We start from the raw sequence: 14,950 nt of genomic DNA on the forward strand, positions 1-14,950 counted from the left end.
CCTTGGGATGTGGGCCCCCAAATGGCAGTCTGGAAGCTGTGGGTGGGGGCCCCGAGTGGCCTTCTGGAGGGGGGGGGCGAGTGGCCGTCAGGAAGCTGTGGGAGAGTGGCCCCCGCGTGGCAGTCAATCATCCGAGTCGCAGTCAGGGAGCTGTGTGAGCTTTCTCAATCCGCACGGAGAAGCATCCCCTCCTGTTACTGACAATTAAAGGAACGTTCGGCACCCTCTCCTCGCCGGCATTCATTTATCACAACACCAAGTCAATGAACGCCTGGACAGCTGCCAAACCGCAACCAATCAATAGACTGGGACTGCTGCCAAACCGCAACAAGAACACCGGGACTGCTGCCAAACCGCAACAAGAACACCGGGACTGCTGCCAAACCGCAACAAGAACACCGGGACTGCTGCCAAAACCATCAAAGTACTCAACAAGAACTAAATACCTAAGGAGCGGGACTCGGCTCCCTATTCAAGGCAGGAATCCATTTAAAATGTTATTTAAAAAATATATTAAAAATGTAATTTCACGTCCATCCGCTCTCTCCCTCCTCCAACTTTTTCTTGCCTTGAGCAGATCTGGGATCTCCAGAAGACACAAGAAAGGAAGGGGTTGATCCAAACAGACACTCGGGGGAGGGGCTAGGAGAATGAGAGAGGTAGTAGACGGCTAGATAGTCCCTCCCCTGTCTCTGTATTGGTGCCGGCTGCTGAAGAGGAAGCCCCGCCCTCTTAAGTAAGTCTGGTGCCGGCTCCCCCTGTCACAAAAATACAGGCTTCGAAGGGCTGATTACAGGGCAGGGGGTGGGGGGCACGCTAGTCCTTGTCAGTCTGTGTGTTACTATACAGAGGTCAGGGGGTTTTGTATAGAAGTCAGGCTGTGTGTTATTATACAGAGGTCAGTCTATATGATCATAGATGTAAAGCTCTGTTTTACAGAGTTCACACACACACAATTCACAAGGATCTTTCCTGTTATTTCCTCTTTCTAGTTCTATACACTCGCACTCACGTTAAAGAAATAGTATATACATCATTAATACACAGTGGTGCATGCACACAAACACATTCTCACGCTTAACCCTTTCCTCACTAACGTATGCTCACGCGCTAATACACACAAACACACTCTCGCACATAAAACGTCCTGATAAGACAAAACCTAATCTTAATAATTACTTTTATTATTTTGAATAATAAATAATATAATATAATACGATAATAATAAATAACCCCTAAGTAAACTCTTGTCAGCTACGAGTCCTAAGACAATCATCAGACAGGCAGGCAGCCAGGCACTAGCAGTAGATGTTATTTTAAATTATTTAATTGATTATTATTAGTTAAAAATATTCATCATTTTTAATGTTATTCTTTAATGTATAAATATTAGGCGATTCTTAAATAATAATTAATGATTGGGTTATATAAATTTATAGATTAAGTTTAAGGGTAAATTAATCTTTAATAGGTGATACCGTTTTAAAGAATTTATTTTATTATCTGTATTCATTATTTTATTTATTTATTATTTCACACCTCTTGGGTGCTGTTCCCTGGCAGGTTTTTTTTCTTTCTTTTTTTTTTTTGGAGGGGGGCTGCACGGTGTAGGACATCCAACTGCTTTGGAGTTAGGATCTTACCGCAAACGGTAAATATATTTTCCTTTCAAACCCCCCTCCCCCTGACTGCAAATCCAGCGATGCCCCGGCGATCGGCAGCATGGGGAGGTTTCAGAAACGGCGTCCAATCATAGGCTCGCAGGCTACTGCTCATGAACCAATGAATGTGCGGCAGCTCGTCTATAAAAGCCAAACTTCTGGCGGTTTAACCCCGTGTTTACGTGCGGTTTCCAGTGTTGTGTGGTGTGATCCAGGCATTGAGATGGCCGAGACAGCTCCTTCCCCGGCTCTTCCGCCGGCAGAAACCTCTTCCAAGAAGAAACAGCCGAAAAAGCCGGCAGCTGCAAAAAGCCGTCCTGTGAAGTCCGGTCCCAGTGTCTCCGAGCTGATTGTGAAAGCGGTCTCTGCGTCCAAGGAGCGCAGCGGAGTGTCTCTCGCAGCTCTTAAAAAAGCACTCGCTGCTGGCGGCTACGACGTAGAAAAGAATAACAGCCGCCTGAAGCTCGCTCTCAAGGGTCTGGTGTCTAAAGAGACCCTGATCCAGCTGAAAGGAAGCGGTGCCTCTGGCTCTTTCAAGCTGAACAAGAAGCAGCTGGAGAGCAGAGAGAAGACATCAAAGAAGAAGGAAACCCCGGTAAAGCCTAAAAAAGCAGCCCCTAAGAAGGTTGTGAAGTCGCCCAAGAAAGCCCCTGCAGGAGTGAAGAAAAGCCCGAAAAAGATCAAGAAACCGTCGGCCGCTGCCAAGAGTCCCAAGAAGCTTAAGGTTGTTAAAGCGAAGAAAGCTGGCAAGAGCCCAGCTAAGAAGGCCACAAAGCCCAAGGCTGCCAAAAGCCCCGCTAAGCCCAAGGCAGCCAAAAGCCCCGCTAAGCCCAAGGCTGCCAAAAGCCCCGCTAAGCCCAAGGCAGCCAAAAGCCCCGCTAAGCCCAAGGCAGCCAAAAGCCCCGCTAAACCCAAGTTTAAAAAGGCAGCCCCAAAAAAGTGAGAAGGGGGGGGCGTGGGTTTTGCAGCGCCTCTGGTGTGTGCTTTCCCACTTAATTCTTTACACAAAAGGTTCTTTTCAGAACCATCATATCCTCCGAAAAAAGAAAAAGCGGTTAATCACCGGCCGCGGCTATGTGGGCCACCCGCTGAAAGCCTAGCCCCATACTTGTGTGTTGTGCATGGATTCACATATTCGGCCAGCGTTCTCGCTCGGAGCCCTGTCCGTAACATAATAGAGATAAGGGGCGGGCTTGAAGATTGTGCTTTGCCGTTACTCGTTATGCCCAGCCGGGGAATCGGCCGCTTAACGGCTCGCTCGGTAGTGGGATAACGGTGTGAGATGTTTCAAGCTCGGGCGCGAGCAACAGGGTTAACTTCATGCATGCGAAGGGAAACACAAAACACAAGCTCATTTGAGTGATAATGTGGTGGCTCTTAAAAGAGCCTTTGTGGGAGGGTGAGGGGGAAACTGTTCGCCCACACCGCATTTACTTAAGCACGTTCTCCTCTGATCCTACGAGCCAGCTGAATGTCTTTTGGCATGATAGTAACCCGCTTAGCGTGAATAGCGCACAAGTTGGTGTCTTCGAAAAGCCCCACGAGGTAAGCCTCGCTGGCTTCCTGGAGAGCCATAACAGCAGAACTCTGGAAACGTAGATCGGTTTTGAAGTCTTGAGCAATCTCACGGACCAGCCGCTGGAAAGGCAGCTTTCTGATAAGCAACTCCGTAGACTTCTGGTAACGGCGGATTTCCCTAAGAGCTACGGTGCCCGGGCGGTAGCGATGTGGCTTCTTCACGCCGCCGGTAGCTGGAGCGCTTTTCCTCGCAGCTTTGGTCGCCAGCTGCTTCCGAGGAGCTTTTCCTCCGGTGGACTTACGGGCTGTCTGCTTGGTGCGAGCCATGCTGGTGCGTGCCGATCTGATTCACCGACGAATACAACGTAATTGTAACGATTCTGTGGCCAACTCAAGCCCTTTATAGAGTAGAGGTGAATGTGATTGGATACGCTTAATCACGCCCCTCTTTTTCATAGGCTAGGACGATGGTTTGCAAAACCCAGCCTTTGATCAAGAGACTTCGGTGTGGAGAGTTATGTTTTTTTTTATTTATTTAAATTAAATGCTCGTTAGCTGCGGTTCTTTTTTTTATTTAGTTCTTCTCCTCTTTTTTGGTTAGCCTCCTACCTAGTGAAGTTGTGTACTGGGTGACCGTTAACAGCGATACGGCGAAAGCTAAAAGCCCGCCTTTATCTTGGTCTCCGTTTGGCGTTTATTTACAGCGAAATGCTGCCACCTAGTGGTAAATGAGGGATCGTCGAAAGCAATCACGTGGCGGTGAGGGAGGCAAAAGCATTAAGGTTTCCAGCGGGCGGGCTTTTGATATTCCTAAATAGCCAATCGGTGGCTGAGGCACGTTTGGAAGCTTCTCCAGCCAACCAACGATAAGCATATATTCAAAAAGCAACACCCCCTTGAGGCAGCATGGTGCGGTTCCCCATCAGGTCCGTCCAGTACGCATAAAAGAAAGCGGGCCGGCCGTAGGCGAGTAGTGTTCTGTGGAACTCGTGGAGTAAACGCGATCATGTCTGGCCGTGGCAAAGGAGGTAAGGGACTCGGGAAAGGTGGCGCAAAGAGGCATAGGAAGGTGCTTCGGGATAATATTCAGGGTATCACCAAGCCTGCTATCCGCCGTTTGGCTCGCAGAGGAGGTGTAAAGCGTATCTCAGGGCTGATCTATGAGGAGACCCGTGGTGTGCTCAAAGTGTTTTTGGAGAATGTGATTCGTGACGCAGTCACTTATACCGAGCATGCCAAGAGGAAAACCGTTACCGCTATGGACGTGGTGTATGCCTTGAAACGCCAAGGCCGTGCTCTGTACGGTTTCGGAGGTTAAGCTTGTTCACTCGTGACCCTAAAACACCCAACGGCTCTTTTCAGAGCCACCCACACCCTCTCTTAGGCTATGATCATGCTGTCCCAGAGTCTGCCCGCGCTTTTCTATGCACACCTTGAAATAACCAGCTTAACAGTGGCTGGGTCTGGCTATAGATTGAGCTACTAGCAGAACATGTGCCGAGATCGGCAGCTGGTGTCGTCCAAAGGCTGGCCTCGCTTGAATGGAGGCCGACACGTCCCAGGGTTAATAGGCGCCGTCTGGGGCAGTTATCTGAATTCTGTATGTCCCAGTATGTGTGTGATTGTTATTATGACTTTGTCGTCCCCTCATGTCTTATCCTGTTTTCATGACAATAGACCCACGATGTAGCTCAGCTTGGGCTAGCCGCAGTGTTAAAGCAGCCCCTTCTCTCTGCAACGCTGGTTCTGTCTGACGGTGAAGGGGTTAATCTCTTGGGTCCCAGCAGGAGAAATTAGCGATTAGCTGGAATACCCAATCAGAGTACAGATCGTTGCCATTACAGGAGCCCCTTCACCTTGGGCTCCTCTTGCCAAGCAGTCTGGTCGACGGGCACAACACCCCAGCTGATCTGGAGGAGTGAGGAGCACATTTCAATGCTCACAAATGCTCTTCCCAGAGCTAGCAGTCCAACAAAAGAGGCTACATAATTCACATAGCTCTGAGACAGACTGTGTGGGTGGCTCTCAAAAGAGCCTTTGTTTAAAGAGAGAACAAAGAGAACTTTACTTGGCGCTGGTGTACTTGGTAACAGCCTTGGTGCCCTCTGACACAGCGTGCTTGGCCAGCTCTCCAGGAAGGAGGAGGCGTACAGCAGTCTGAATCTCCCGAGAAGTGATAGTGGAGCGCTTGTTGTAATGGGCTAGGCGTGAAGCTTCCCCGGCAATGCGCTCAAAGATATCACTGACAAACGAGTTCATGATGCCCATGGCCTTGGAGGAAATGCCAGTGTCTGGATGCACCTGCTTCAGTACTTTGTAGACATAGATCGCGTAGCTTTCCTTTCTGCTCTTCTTGCGTTTCTTTCCATCTTTTTTCTGGGTCTTCGTAACGGCTTTCTTAGAACCTTTCTTTGGAGCAGGGGCAGATTTCGCTGGATCAGGCATCGCGTCTGCTTTCCTTTCAACACGGAACACAAGAAAACGTGACGAATACTGAAGTGTTACTGCGCCGGGCCCTTCCTTTTATAGGCACCGCATGCAAATAAGGCCGTTCTGCTGTCTCGCTTCCGATTCGATGAGGTTGTCACGTGTGAAGATGCGGCCGCCCATAAACCGCAGTGCCTACACCGATTGGTGTCTCAGACTATGTCCACCCGATTGGCTGTTTTGAAAGGGAACCAATCAGTGACGAATAGCGTCACGGGGGGAAGCTACAAATAGCTGGGTAAGTGTGCGGCGTTTCTTTGTAACGTACTATTTCGTCAAGTATCTGCGCGGTCATTTGTTGAGTCAAGGTATGTCTGGCAGAGGAAAACAAGGCGGAAAGGTTCGTGCTAAGGCGAAGACACGTTCTTCCCGAGCTGGTCTGCAGTTCCCTGTCGGCCGTGTGCATAGGCTTCTTCGCAAGGGTAATTATGCTGAGAGAGTAGGAGCCGGCGCCCCCGTGTATCTGGCAGCGGTGTTGGAGTATCTGACTGCTGAGATATTGGAGCTGGCTGGTAACGCTGCACGCGACAACAAAAAGACCCGTATCATTCCTCGCCACCTGCAACTTGCCGTTCGTAACGACGAGGAGCTCAATAAGCTGCTCGGAGGGGTCACCATTGCTCAGGGAGGTGTTCTACCCAACATCCAGGCGGTGCTCTTGCCCAAGAAGACAGAGAGCCACAAGCCTGCCAAGAGCAAGTGAGTGCGGTAATCGGTAACTACAGGGCAATTGGCCAACACCACCAAAGGCTCTTTTCAGAGCCACCCATAATCTCTGGAATAAGCTATATCTGTCTTGCTATAAATTTGCTGCAAACTTCTTTATAGGCAACTGCTTTCCACTGCAGTTTTTCAGCCCGATGTTTAGTTGCTGAGCTTAAAGGTGGCTAAACACCATTCATACAAGCTACATCATACACCCTACCGCCCCCCTCCCCCTCCGTCCGTTTCAGGGTTAAAATTCGAGGCAAAGCTGCCAGCACTTACACGGATAAATATGGTTCTCAAGAAAGGTGGGTGGACAAGTGTTACCACACGGTGGCAGCATTGCATAGGAAATTGTGGTTTACCGCAAATTAATGTGCAGAAGCCGGGGAATCCCTCAGCTGTGTGATGATCGTGTAGCTGGCAATGGTCTGGGGAGCGTATTAATGAATTTGATAATCATTCTGAGAGAGAGCCGTGAGTAGCTCCACTGTAGACATCTCCCTTGCCTCTGAAAGCTTAATTGCTAAGAAGGAATTAACCCTTCATATACCCCTGTGACGGGACCGACCTGTACCCCGACTGGGTACGCCCGCCGAACGTTGCTTCCTTCGCCCCATGGCCACCGGGGCACCAGAGATTAACCCCTTCGTTGTCTGTGGCTAGCCGAAACTGAGCTACACAGGGTGGCTATCGTCCTGAAAAGGACAATATGCGATCATAGCAGAGAACACAGCTCTTCAGGAACCTCGGCCGTACTGTAGTATACCGAAGTATAGCAATACAGCACCCTACCGCCCTAATGAGGGCAGCTCCGAGGCTTACCTCAATAACAAGACAGGACTCGTAGTGAGGTAAACCAGGAACTCTCTTTATTTGGGAACACAGGGGTATTTAAACAGTACAAAGGATTGAGTTACGTCCAATCGACACACAAGGGAATTGCGTCCAATAGACACAAGGGAATTACATCCTGCCCTCCTTTGCATATGACTGAGTATTAGCACTCAGCCCAGTAGGGGGTCTCTACTGTAGTCTGTGTAAGGAGGGAGGGGGCAGGACATGTGGCACCTGGACAGGGTAGCAAACAAGGGGAACAAAAGCACACACCATAATCACAACATATACAGGGAAATGCAGGTATCACAAACAAGAACTATCACAGACGGCACTGATTAACCCGGGGCCGTCACATCTCCCCCCCATAGTCCGGCAGACCCGACTAGACCCCTAACGGGTCGGCTTGGGGCTGTCCGGGAAAGATAGGTGGGCATTAGGTTGTCTCTGCTCCCCAGTCTTTGGAGTGTGGCGCTCTGCACCCGGGCCCATAGTCTGTAGGGAGAAGGCTGGCACTCAGGCCCCTCCAGAAACCCATGGCATGGAGGCCTCTGTGACAGTTCCCTAGCTCGATTGCTCCTACAAAGGTAGCGCTTACCCGGCCAACGTCTGCCTCTCCCGGTGCGTATACCATTCGCTGGAGAGAAGTGCCGACTGCCCCTTCTCCCTGGAGGGTACCCAGCCTCTGGGGAGGGATGCCGCCTGCACCCCCTCCCTGTTGCTCCCTCTGCCGCTGGGGAGATGAGCCGACTGCCTTATCTCCCTGGAACCCTGTTGTAGGTGCTGGGCAGAGGCCAGAGGTGCTCTGCCCTGTTGCCAGCGCTTCTGCTGGGGCTAAGGGATCTTCGGGTCCGGCCTGCAGCTGGGGGGAGGGAACGGTGTCCCTTGCTATCATCTGCTGCTGAGGAGGGAGGGCAGGTTCCTCTGCTCCCGGGATAGTGGGCTGTCGCTGGGGAGACTGGCTGGCTGTGCCATCTCCCGAGTATGCAATCAGCCGCTGGGGAGGGATGCCGCCTGTACCCCCTCCCTGGCTCTCCTTCTGCCGCTGGGGAGATGGGCCGGCTGCCGCATCTCCCGGGATATCTGCCAGCCGCTGGGGAGGAGGGACGATACCTTCAGCTCCCATCATTGGGATCAGCCGCTGGGGAGCGAGGACCGGATCCTCCGCTCCCGGGTCTGTGAGCTGCTGCTGGGGAGACTGACCAGCTGCGCCATCTCCCGGGTCCTCACTCAGCCGCTGGGAAAGAATGCCGCCTGCACCCCCTCCGTGGTGCTCCTTCTGCCGCTGGGGAGATGGGCCGGCTGCCGCATCTCCCGGGATATCTGCCAGCCGCTGGGGAGGAGGGACAATACCCTCAGCTCCAATCATTGGGATCAGCCGCTGGGGAGCGAGGACCGGTTCCTCCGCTCCCGGGTCTGTGAGCTGCCGCTGGGAAGACTGACCAGCTGCGCCATCTCCCGGGTCCTCACTCAGCCGCTGGGGAGGAATGCCACCTGCACCCCCTCCCTGGTGCTCGTTCTGCCGCTGGGGAGATGGGCCTGCTGCCGCATCTCCCGGGATATCTGCCAGCTGCTGGGGAGGAGGGACGATACCTTCAGCTCCCATCATTGGCATCAGCCGCTGGGGAGCGAGGACCGGTTCCTCCGCTCCCGGGTCTGTGAGCTGCTGCTGGGGAGACTGACCAGCTGCGCCATCTCCCGGGTCCTCACTCCGCCGCTGGGGAAGAATGCCGCCTGCACCCCCTCCGTGGTGCTCCTTCTGCCGCTGGGGAGATGGGCCGGCTGCCGCATCTCCCGGGATATCTGCCAGCCGCTGGGGAGGAGGGACAATACCCTCAGCTCCCATCATTGGGATCAGCCGCTGGGGAGCGAGGACCGGTTCCTCCGCTCCCGGGTCTGTGAGCTGCCGCTGGGGAGACTGACCAGCTGCGCCATCTCCCGGGTCCTCACTCAGCTGCTGGGGAGGAATGCCACCTGCACCCCCTCCCTGGTGCTCCTTCTGCCGCTGGGGAGATGGGCCGGCTGCCGCATCTCCCTGGATATCTGTCAGCCGCTGGGGAGGAACGCCAGTTGCCCTTCCTCCCATGATTGGTGACGGCTGTTGGGGAAATCCAGATGATGGGGATGTAGGCGGGGCAGGGCAGAGGTCAGCAACTTTCTGCCCAGTTGCCAGCGCTTCTGCTGGTGTGGGGAACAGTGCTGGGTAGCAGACAGCATCACTCTGCCCTGTCGCCAGCTCTTTCGATGGTGGGTCCCTGCTAGCAGGTGGGGACCCTTCGCTGTGGGACAGGTAGACACCAGCAGCATTCTGCCCTATTGCCGGTGCTTCAGCCTGAGCGAGGATTGCTGATGCAGGACAGATGTCAGCGATGCTCTCTACAGGTGCCAGCGCTTCTGCTGGTTGGTCCTCGTTAGTCGGCCGGGACACCGTGCTGGGGGATGAGCAGAGGCCAAAAGCACTCTGCCCTGTGGCCGGCTCTTCTGCCGGTCTGGCATTTTGCGGTGCTGGGCAGAGGATCGCGTTGCTCTGCCCTGGTGGGTCCCTGCTAGCAAGCGGGGACCCTTCACCGCGGGGCAGGCAGAGGCCAGCGGCACTCTGCCCCGCTGCCAGCATTTCAGCCGGATTAGGGGGGGCGCATGGTGCTGGGCAGAGAACAACGTCCCTCTGCCCTGTTGTCAGTGCTTCAGCTGGAACTGCAGGATCCGTCGACTCCCGTGTCATGGAAAAGCCGCCTTCCAGCAGCCCTAAGTATTCCATCTCCAGGCACCATTCCCTGTAGACTAGCCCTTCTAAGTCAGCTGCCAGGGTCAGTTCTTGGGAAAGCGGCAGCATTTCCTCGCGGTCCTTGTACAGGTCCCAGAACCTGTAGCTCTCCGAACTACCAAAGTCGTCTTCTGCTTCAAAAGCTTCCCAATCGAAGCCAGGGACATAGAGGTCCTCACCTTCCGGAGAATAGTGATTTCCGGACCCCCACTCCTGCTGGGCTGCAGCCCAATATAATGCTCGGTATAGGTCCCCGAGCTCGAGCTCCTTCGCCACCAACTTCTCCAGTGTGGCTACTTCCTCCTCGGTGGGCTGCCATCTCATCCGGCGACGCCGCAGCTTAAACAGCTCCCCGAAGCGTTGTTCTGGGGTAGGCAGGTTCTTGCTTCTGCAGTTGTACCAGTTTTCCATGGCATCTTCCCACAGCTCTAGCCGAATCAGGGCTCTCCATTCCAGCCGTACTTCTTCTGGAATCGGCCCTCCCTGTATCGTCAGGGCGACCTTAACTCGAGTCTCAAAGTCCCATAACGGAGCTTCCCACTTATACTCATCAGCTCCTCGTGACGCATTCCTCTGTAGATCCAGGTCCACTTTGAACTGCCGATCCATTTCCATTACCGTCCTACAGACTGTGTCTGCAGATGGAGTGGCTCCGTAGAATGCCATCCTCCTCTGTAATCTGTTGCGGAACTTCTTCGTTGCCTGTTCCCGACACCGGCTCAGTTCTTCTGCCATAGCTGCCGCCGATGTGGCTGTACCTCCGTGGTCAGCAAGCCTGTTAGTCCCAGTAGTGGTTGGGCTGTCTCTGTACTGAGGAAGCATCCCACCGCTGCCACCAATGTGACGGGACCGACCTGTACCCCGACTGGGTACGCCCGCCGAACGTTGCTTCCTTCGCCCCATGGCCACCGGGGCACCAGAGATTAACCCCTTCGTTGTCTGTGGCTAGCCGAAACTGAGCTACACAGGGTGGCTATCGTCCTGAAAAGGACAATATGCGATCATAGCAGAGAACACAGCTCTTCAGGAACCTCGGCCGTACTGTAGTATACCGAAGTATAGCAATACAGCACCCTACCGCCCTAATGAGGGCAGCTCCGAGGCTTACCTCAATAACAAGACAGGACTCGTAGTGAGGTAAACCAGGAACTCTCTTTATTTGGGAACACAGGGGTATTTAAACAGTACAAAGGATTGAGTTACGTCCAATCGACACACAAGGGAATTGCGTCCAATAGACACAAGGGAATTACATCCTGCCCTCCTTTGCATATGACTGAGTATTAGCACTCAGCCCAGTAGGGGGTCTCTACTGTAGTCTGTGTAAGGAGGGAGGGGGCAGGACATGTGGCACCTGGACAGGGTAGCAAACAAGGGGAACAAAAGCACACACCATAATCACAACATATACAGGGAAATGCAGGTATCACAAACAAGAACTATCACAGACGGCACTGATTAACCCGGGGCCGTCACAACCCCAAAGCAGTGATGCGAAGTTCGGATCAGTAAAGTGAATCGGATCATTTCGAGTCGGTCATTGAAATGATCCGATTCATGATCCGAATCTTTTGCCCAGTCCCTCCCTGCAGTCAAACTAACGATTGGCCCCGCCCCTTTCATTAGGGTCAATGAACCCTCCTGCCTGGCTGCCTACTCTAGCGATGTCACTGAAGGAAGAGAATCGTTCAGAGATTCAAACCAAAACTTTTCGAAAACTTAGACTCAAGGAATTCTTTCATGACAGAACGGACAATGCAACCAGTGACACTATGGAAAGACACAACAAATTGACTACAAAGAAATCCACTTGGACTCCAAAACCAGGATATAACCCTACACTCGACCGATATATAGAGAGCTTTAGACACAGAGTCAACTCGGAAATATTAGAGAAAAATACCAAACAAACTGCCAACCTAACTAAGAAGGAACAGAAGGCCATTCGATCACTTAAGAACAATCAAGAAATTACAATTAAACCAGCAGATAAGGGAGGTGCTGTAGTTATTATGGACACTGAGGATTACAAAAAAGAAGCACACAGACAACTCTCTGATGACAGACACTACATCCAACTTCAGGAGGACCCCACAAACGCCTATACCAAAACACTCAAGAATACCATAAAAGCACTGCCGCCCAACATCAGACAACAGGTGGAAGGCTTGGTGCCAACTGACCCCAAAGTGGGCTCATTCTACATGCTCCCCAAAATACACAAAGAGGGGAAACCCCGGAAGACCCATCATTTCAGGAGTCGGAACCCTTACAGAAAATATTTCTGGCTGGGTTGAAAAAATCCTTAAACCCTTAGTAAAGGGATTGCCCAGTTACCTCCAAGACACCACCGATCTTCTCAACAAACTTACCAACATCGGCACAGTTCCTGAGGGCACCATTCTTGCTACCATGGATGTAGAATCCCTCTACACCAACATTCCCCATCGTGACGGTATAGCAGCCTGCCGCAAATACCTAGAACAGGAGAACCTAGGAATGGAACCCATTACACAACTAATACATTTTATCCTCAACCACAACTACTTCACATTTGGACAGGACTTTTATCTCCAAAAAATGGGGACCGCAATGGGCACACGAATGGCACCACAATATGCCAATTTATTCATGGCCAGACTGGAGGAGGACTACATCTCCACCTGCCACAACAAACCGCTGGTATATCTCCGCTACATCGACGATATACTAATCATCTGGACTGGTAGCGAAGAGGAACTCCTCAGATTTCATGAAGGCTACAATGCCTTTCATCCCACTATAAAGCTGAAACTGAGCTACTCCCACACTAACATCCAGTTCCTGGACACTACCATCTACATAAAGAACAAGTCCATTCAGACTTCACTCTACCGCAAACCAACAGATAGACCAACCTATCTGAAACACAACAGCTTCCATCCCAGACATACCAAAAACTCAATCATCTACAGTCAAGCTATTCGATATAACCGCATCTGTTCCGATCCTATGGACAGAGATAAACACCTCCAGAATCTCAGGGAGGAATTCATAAACCATGGGTACAGTACAAAAATCACAGACTCCCAAATACAGAAAGCCATCAATATCCCCAGAGAAAACCTCCTGAGATACCAGCAGCCACAAAAAAGAGATCGAGTACCATTAGTGGTCACCTATAATCCACAAATGGAAGCCCTGCGCAAGATCTCAAAGGAACTACAAGAAATCTTGCACACTGATGAAAGACTTCGGACGATATTCCCACATCCCCCACTGCTCTCATTCAAACAACCTCCCAATCTCAAACAATGTATAGTGAGGAGCACCCTTCACAGGCGAACAGCAAATGGTACCTCTCCCTGCCAACAAAAGAGATGTGAGACCTGTGCACACATCCTTCCCACAGATGAAATACAGATACCCGGCTCACACTTACACCACAAAACCAATGGCTGCTTTACGTGCAAATCATCTAACGTGGTGTACCTCATCATGTGTGCTAGATGCCCAACAGCGATGTACGTGGGGGAAACAGGCCAAGCATTACACAAACGGTTTAATTCCCACAGACATACCATCAAACAGAAAAAAGTAGATACACCTGTTGGAGAACACTTCTGTCAGCCTGGACACAGCATTCAGGATGTGAAGCTGTCAGTACTGATGGGATCGTTCCGCACCCAGAGGGAGAGAAAGATATGGGAGATCAAACTAATATACCGTTTTAATACCCTAATTACTGGCCTCAACAGAGACAGAGAATTCATCTCCCATTATAACATCACCAACCATTAATCCCTTCACAATTCGAATTCACTACAAACAACTTATTCCTGGGAACATTTGACACCTTCATGGATCTGGCATATGTCTAATGGTTTTATGGCCCCTCTAACCAGGGAGTGAACTGACCAACGATGCTTTGATTGAACCATATCTGTCCATTGGATCTCTACTAGTCCAACTAATTTACTGCTGAACAAATTCCCCAATACCTCTGTGTTTATCTAATGTCTTTGTTAATGTGTGAATTGTGCTTTTGTATTTAGATAAGTCTGTGTTAGCTTCATTAATGCCTGAGGAAGGGACCTAACAACTTGGTCTCGAAAGCTCGCAATCAAACTCTCAGTTAGCCAATAAATGGTATCATTTTAACTATACTTTTCCGAGATTCAAACCATTCAGAGAATATCACTGACACCACACTTTTATAAATAAATACATTAATAATCTTCACTGCCCCCAGGATTTAGATTCCCCTTAGATTGTCCACCTTTAGATTGCTTTACCTCTAACTGCACCTTTAGTTAACTTTATTAAATTAACCCTCAGTCATGGGCGTAGGAACCCCTAAAAATCTGGGGGGGGGATAGCAGTTTTACTGGTAGGGTATATTCTTGTTCAGTAAACTGGGAATTGTTCATGGCAAATTTTATATAAATGTATGTGTGTGTGTATGTACAATTTCCGCACAAAAAAAAGTATCATGTTCAGTTTTCACAGAGAAGCTCTTTATTAAACAAACAGGTCAAAGAAAATTAACCAAAAGTTTGGCCTATATTTCAGTTATTTCACTTAGAACAACTGGTAATAATACTTTAAGTAATGCACAATTGCCAACATTTTAACAAAAGATCCTACAGAAATACAATGATGCAATTAACCCTTTCCGCATTTGTGGTCTGGGAGCAGACAACACTTAAATACTCTTATAGAAATATTTTATCACTTGAAATTTTATTGAATTTTCATAACAAACAAAAGAAAAGGCACGGACAAAAAACAAAAGATAAGACGGTACCGAAATCAGTAAACATCAGACCAATACAGTACAACGTACCACCGAACGGAGTAACAGAGCCCGGCCAGGTAGCAAGGAAAACGTAGCGCTATACAAATACATAATCGGTGATCAAAGGAGCAACAGAAAATGCAACAAACAGCACAGCAGCCAGACACACGAAAGGAGTATACAGTCGGTGGCAAGCTGCAT

General features: G+C 50.6%; 5 protein-coding genes across 5 annotated transcripts; 3 read left to right on the forward strand and 2 right to left on the reverse strand.

Moving 5' to 3' along the window:
- The first annotated feature begins 1,869 nt into the window (after nucleotides 1–1,869).
- LOC128468847 (histone H1B-like) lies at nucleotides 1,870–2,619 on the forward strand. Its single transcript, XM_053450670.1, has one exon. It carries the CDS (start codon nucleotides 1,885–1,887, stop codon nucleotides 2,602–2,604), a length of 720 nt encoding a protein of 239 aa, XP_053306645.1. The 5' UTR covers nucleotides 1,870–1,884; the 3' UTR covers nucleotides 2,605–2,619.
- Nucleotides 2,620–3,095: 476 nt separating this feature from the next.
- LOC128468878 (histone H3) lies at nucleotides 3,096–3,545 on the reverse strand. Its single transcript, XM_053450696.1, has one exon. It carries the CDS (start codon nucleotides 3,504–3,506, stop codon nucleotides 3,096–3,098), a length of 411 nt encoding a protein of 136 aa, XP_053306671.1. The 5' UTR covers nucleotides 3,507–3,545.
- A 618-nt stretch (nucleotides 3,546–4,163) lies between these two features.
- Nucleotides 4,164–4,497, forward strand: LOC128469040 (histone H4-like). Its single transcript, XM_053450837.1, has one exon. The coding sequence runs from the start codon at nucleotides 4,186–4,188 to the stop codon at nucleotides 4,495–4,497; it is 312 nt and encodes a 103-aa protein (XP_053306812.1). The 5' UTR covers nucleotides 4,164–4,185.
- Nucleotides 4,498–5,223: 726 nt separating this feature from the next.
- On the reverse strand, nucleotides 5,224–5,707 carry LOC128468976 (histone H2B 1.1-like). The gene has a single exon (XM_053450781.1). It carries the CDS (start codon nucleotides 5,622–5,624, stop codon nucleotides 5,244–5,246), a length of 381 nt encoding a protein of 126 aa, XP_053306756.1. The 5' UTR covers nucleotides 5,625–5,707; the 3' UTR covers nucleotides 5,224–5,243.
- A 269-nt stretch (nucleotides 5,708–5,976) lies between these two features.
- On the forward strand, nucleotides 5,977–6,383 carry LOC128468943 (histone H2A type 2-B-like). Its single transcript, XM_053450753.1, has one exon. The coding sequence runs from the start codon at nucleotides 5,977–5,979 to the stop codon at nucleotides 6,367–6,369; it is 393 nt and encodes a 130-aa protein (XP_053306728.1). The 3' UTR covers nucleotides 6,370–6,383.
- The last annotated feature ends 8,567 nt before the right edge of the window (nucleotides 6,384–14,950 follow it).

The sequence above is a fragment of the Spea bombifrons genome, chromosome 11 (genome assembly GCF_027358695.1).
Source record: "Spea bombifrons isolate aSpeBom1 chromosome 11, aSpeBom1.2.pri, whole genome shotgun sequence".
NCBI lineage: Eukaryota > Metazoa > Chordata > Amphibia > Anura > Pelobatidae > Spea > Spea bombifrons.

What these genes read in the sequence shown, in the direction of transcription:
- LOC128468847 (XM_053450670.1), top strand. Translation starts at nt 1,885, where the DNA reads ATGGCCGAGACAGCTCCTTCCCCGGCTCTTCCGCCGGCAGAAACCTCT.
- LOC128468878 (XM_053450696.1), bottom strand. Translation starts at nt 3,506, where the DNA reads ATGGCTCGCACCAAGCAGACAGCCCGTAAGTCCACCGGAGGAAAAGCT.
- LOC128469040 (XM_053450837.1), top strand. Translation starts at nt 4,186, where the DNA reads ATGTCTGGCCGTGGCAAAGGAGGTAAGGGACTCGGGAAAGGTGGCGCA.
- LOC128468976 (XM_053450781.1), bottom strand. Translation starts at nt 5,624, where the DNA reads ATGCCTGATCCAGCGAAATCTGCCCCTGCTCCAAAGAAAGGTTCTAAG.
- LOC128468943 (XM_053450753.1), top strand. Translation starts at nt 5,977, where the DNA reads ATGTCTGGCAGAGGAAAACAAGGCGGAAAGGTTCGTGCTAAGGCGAAG.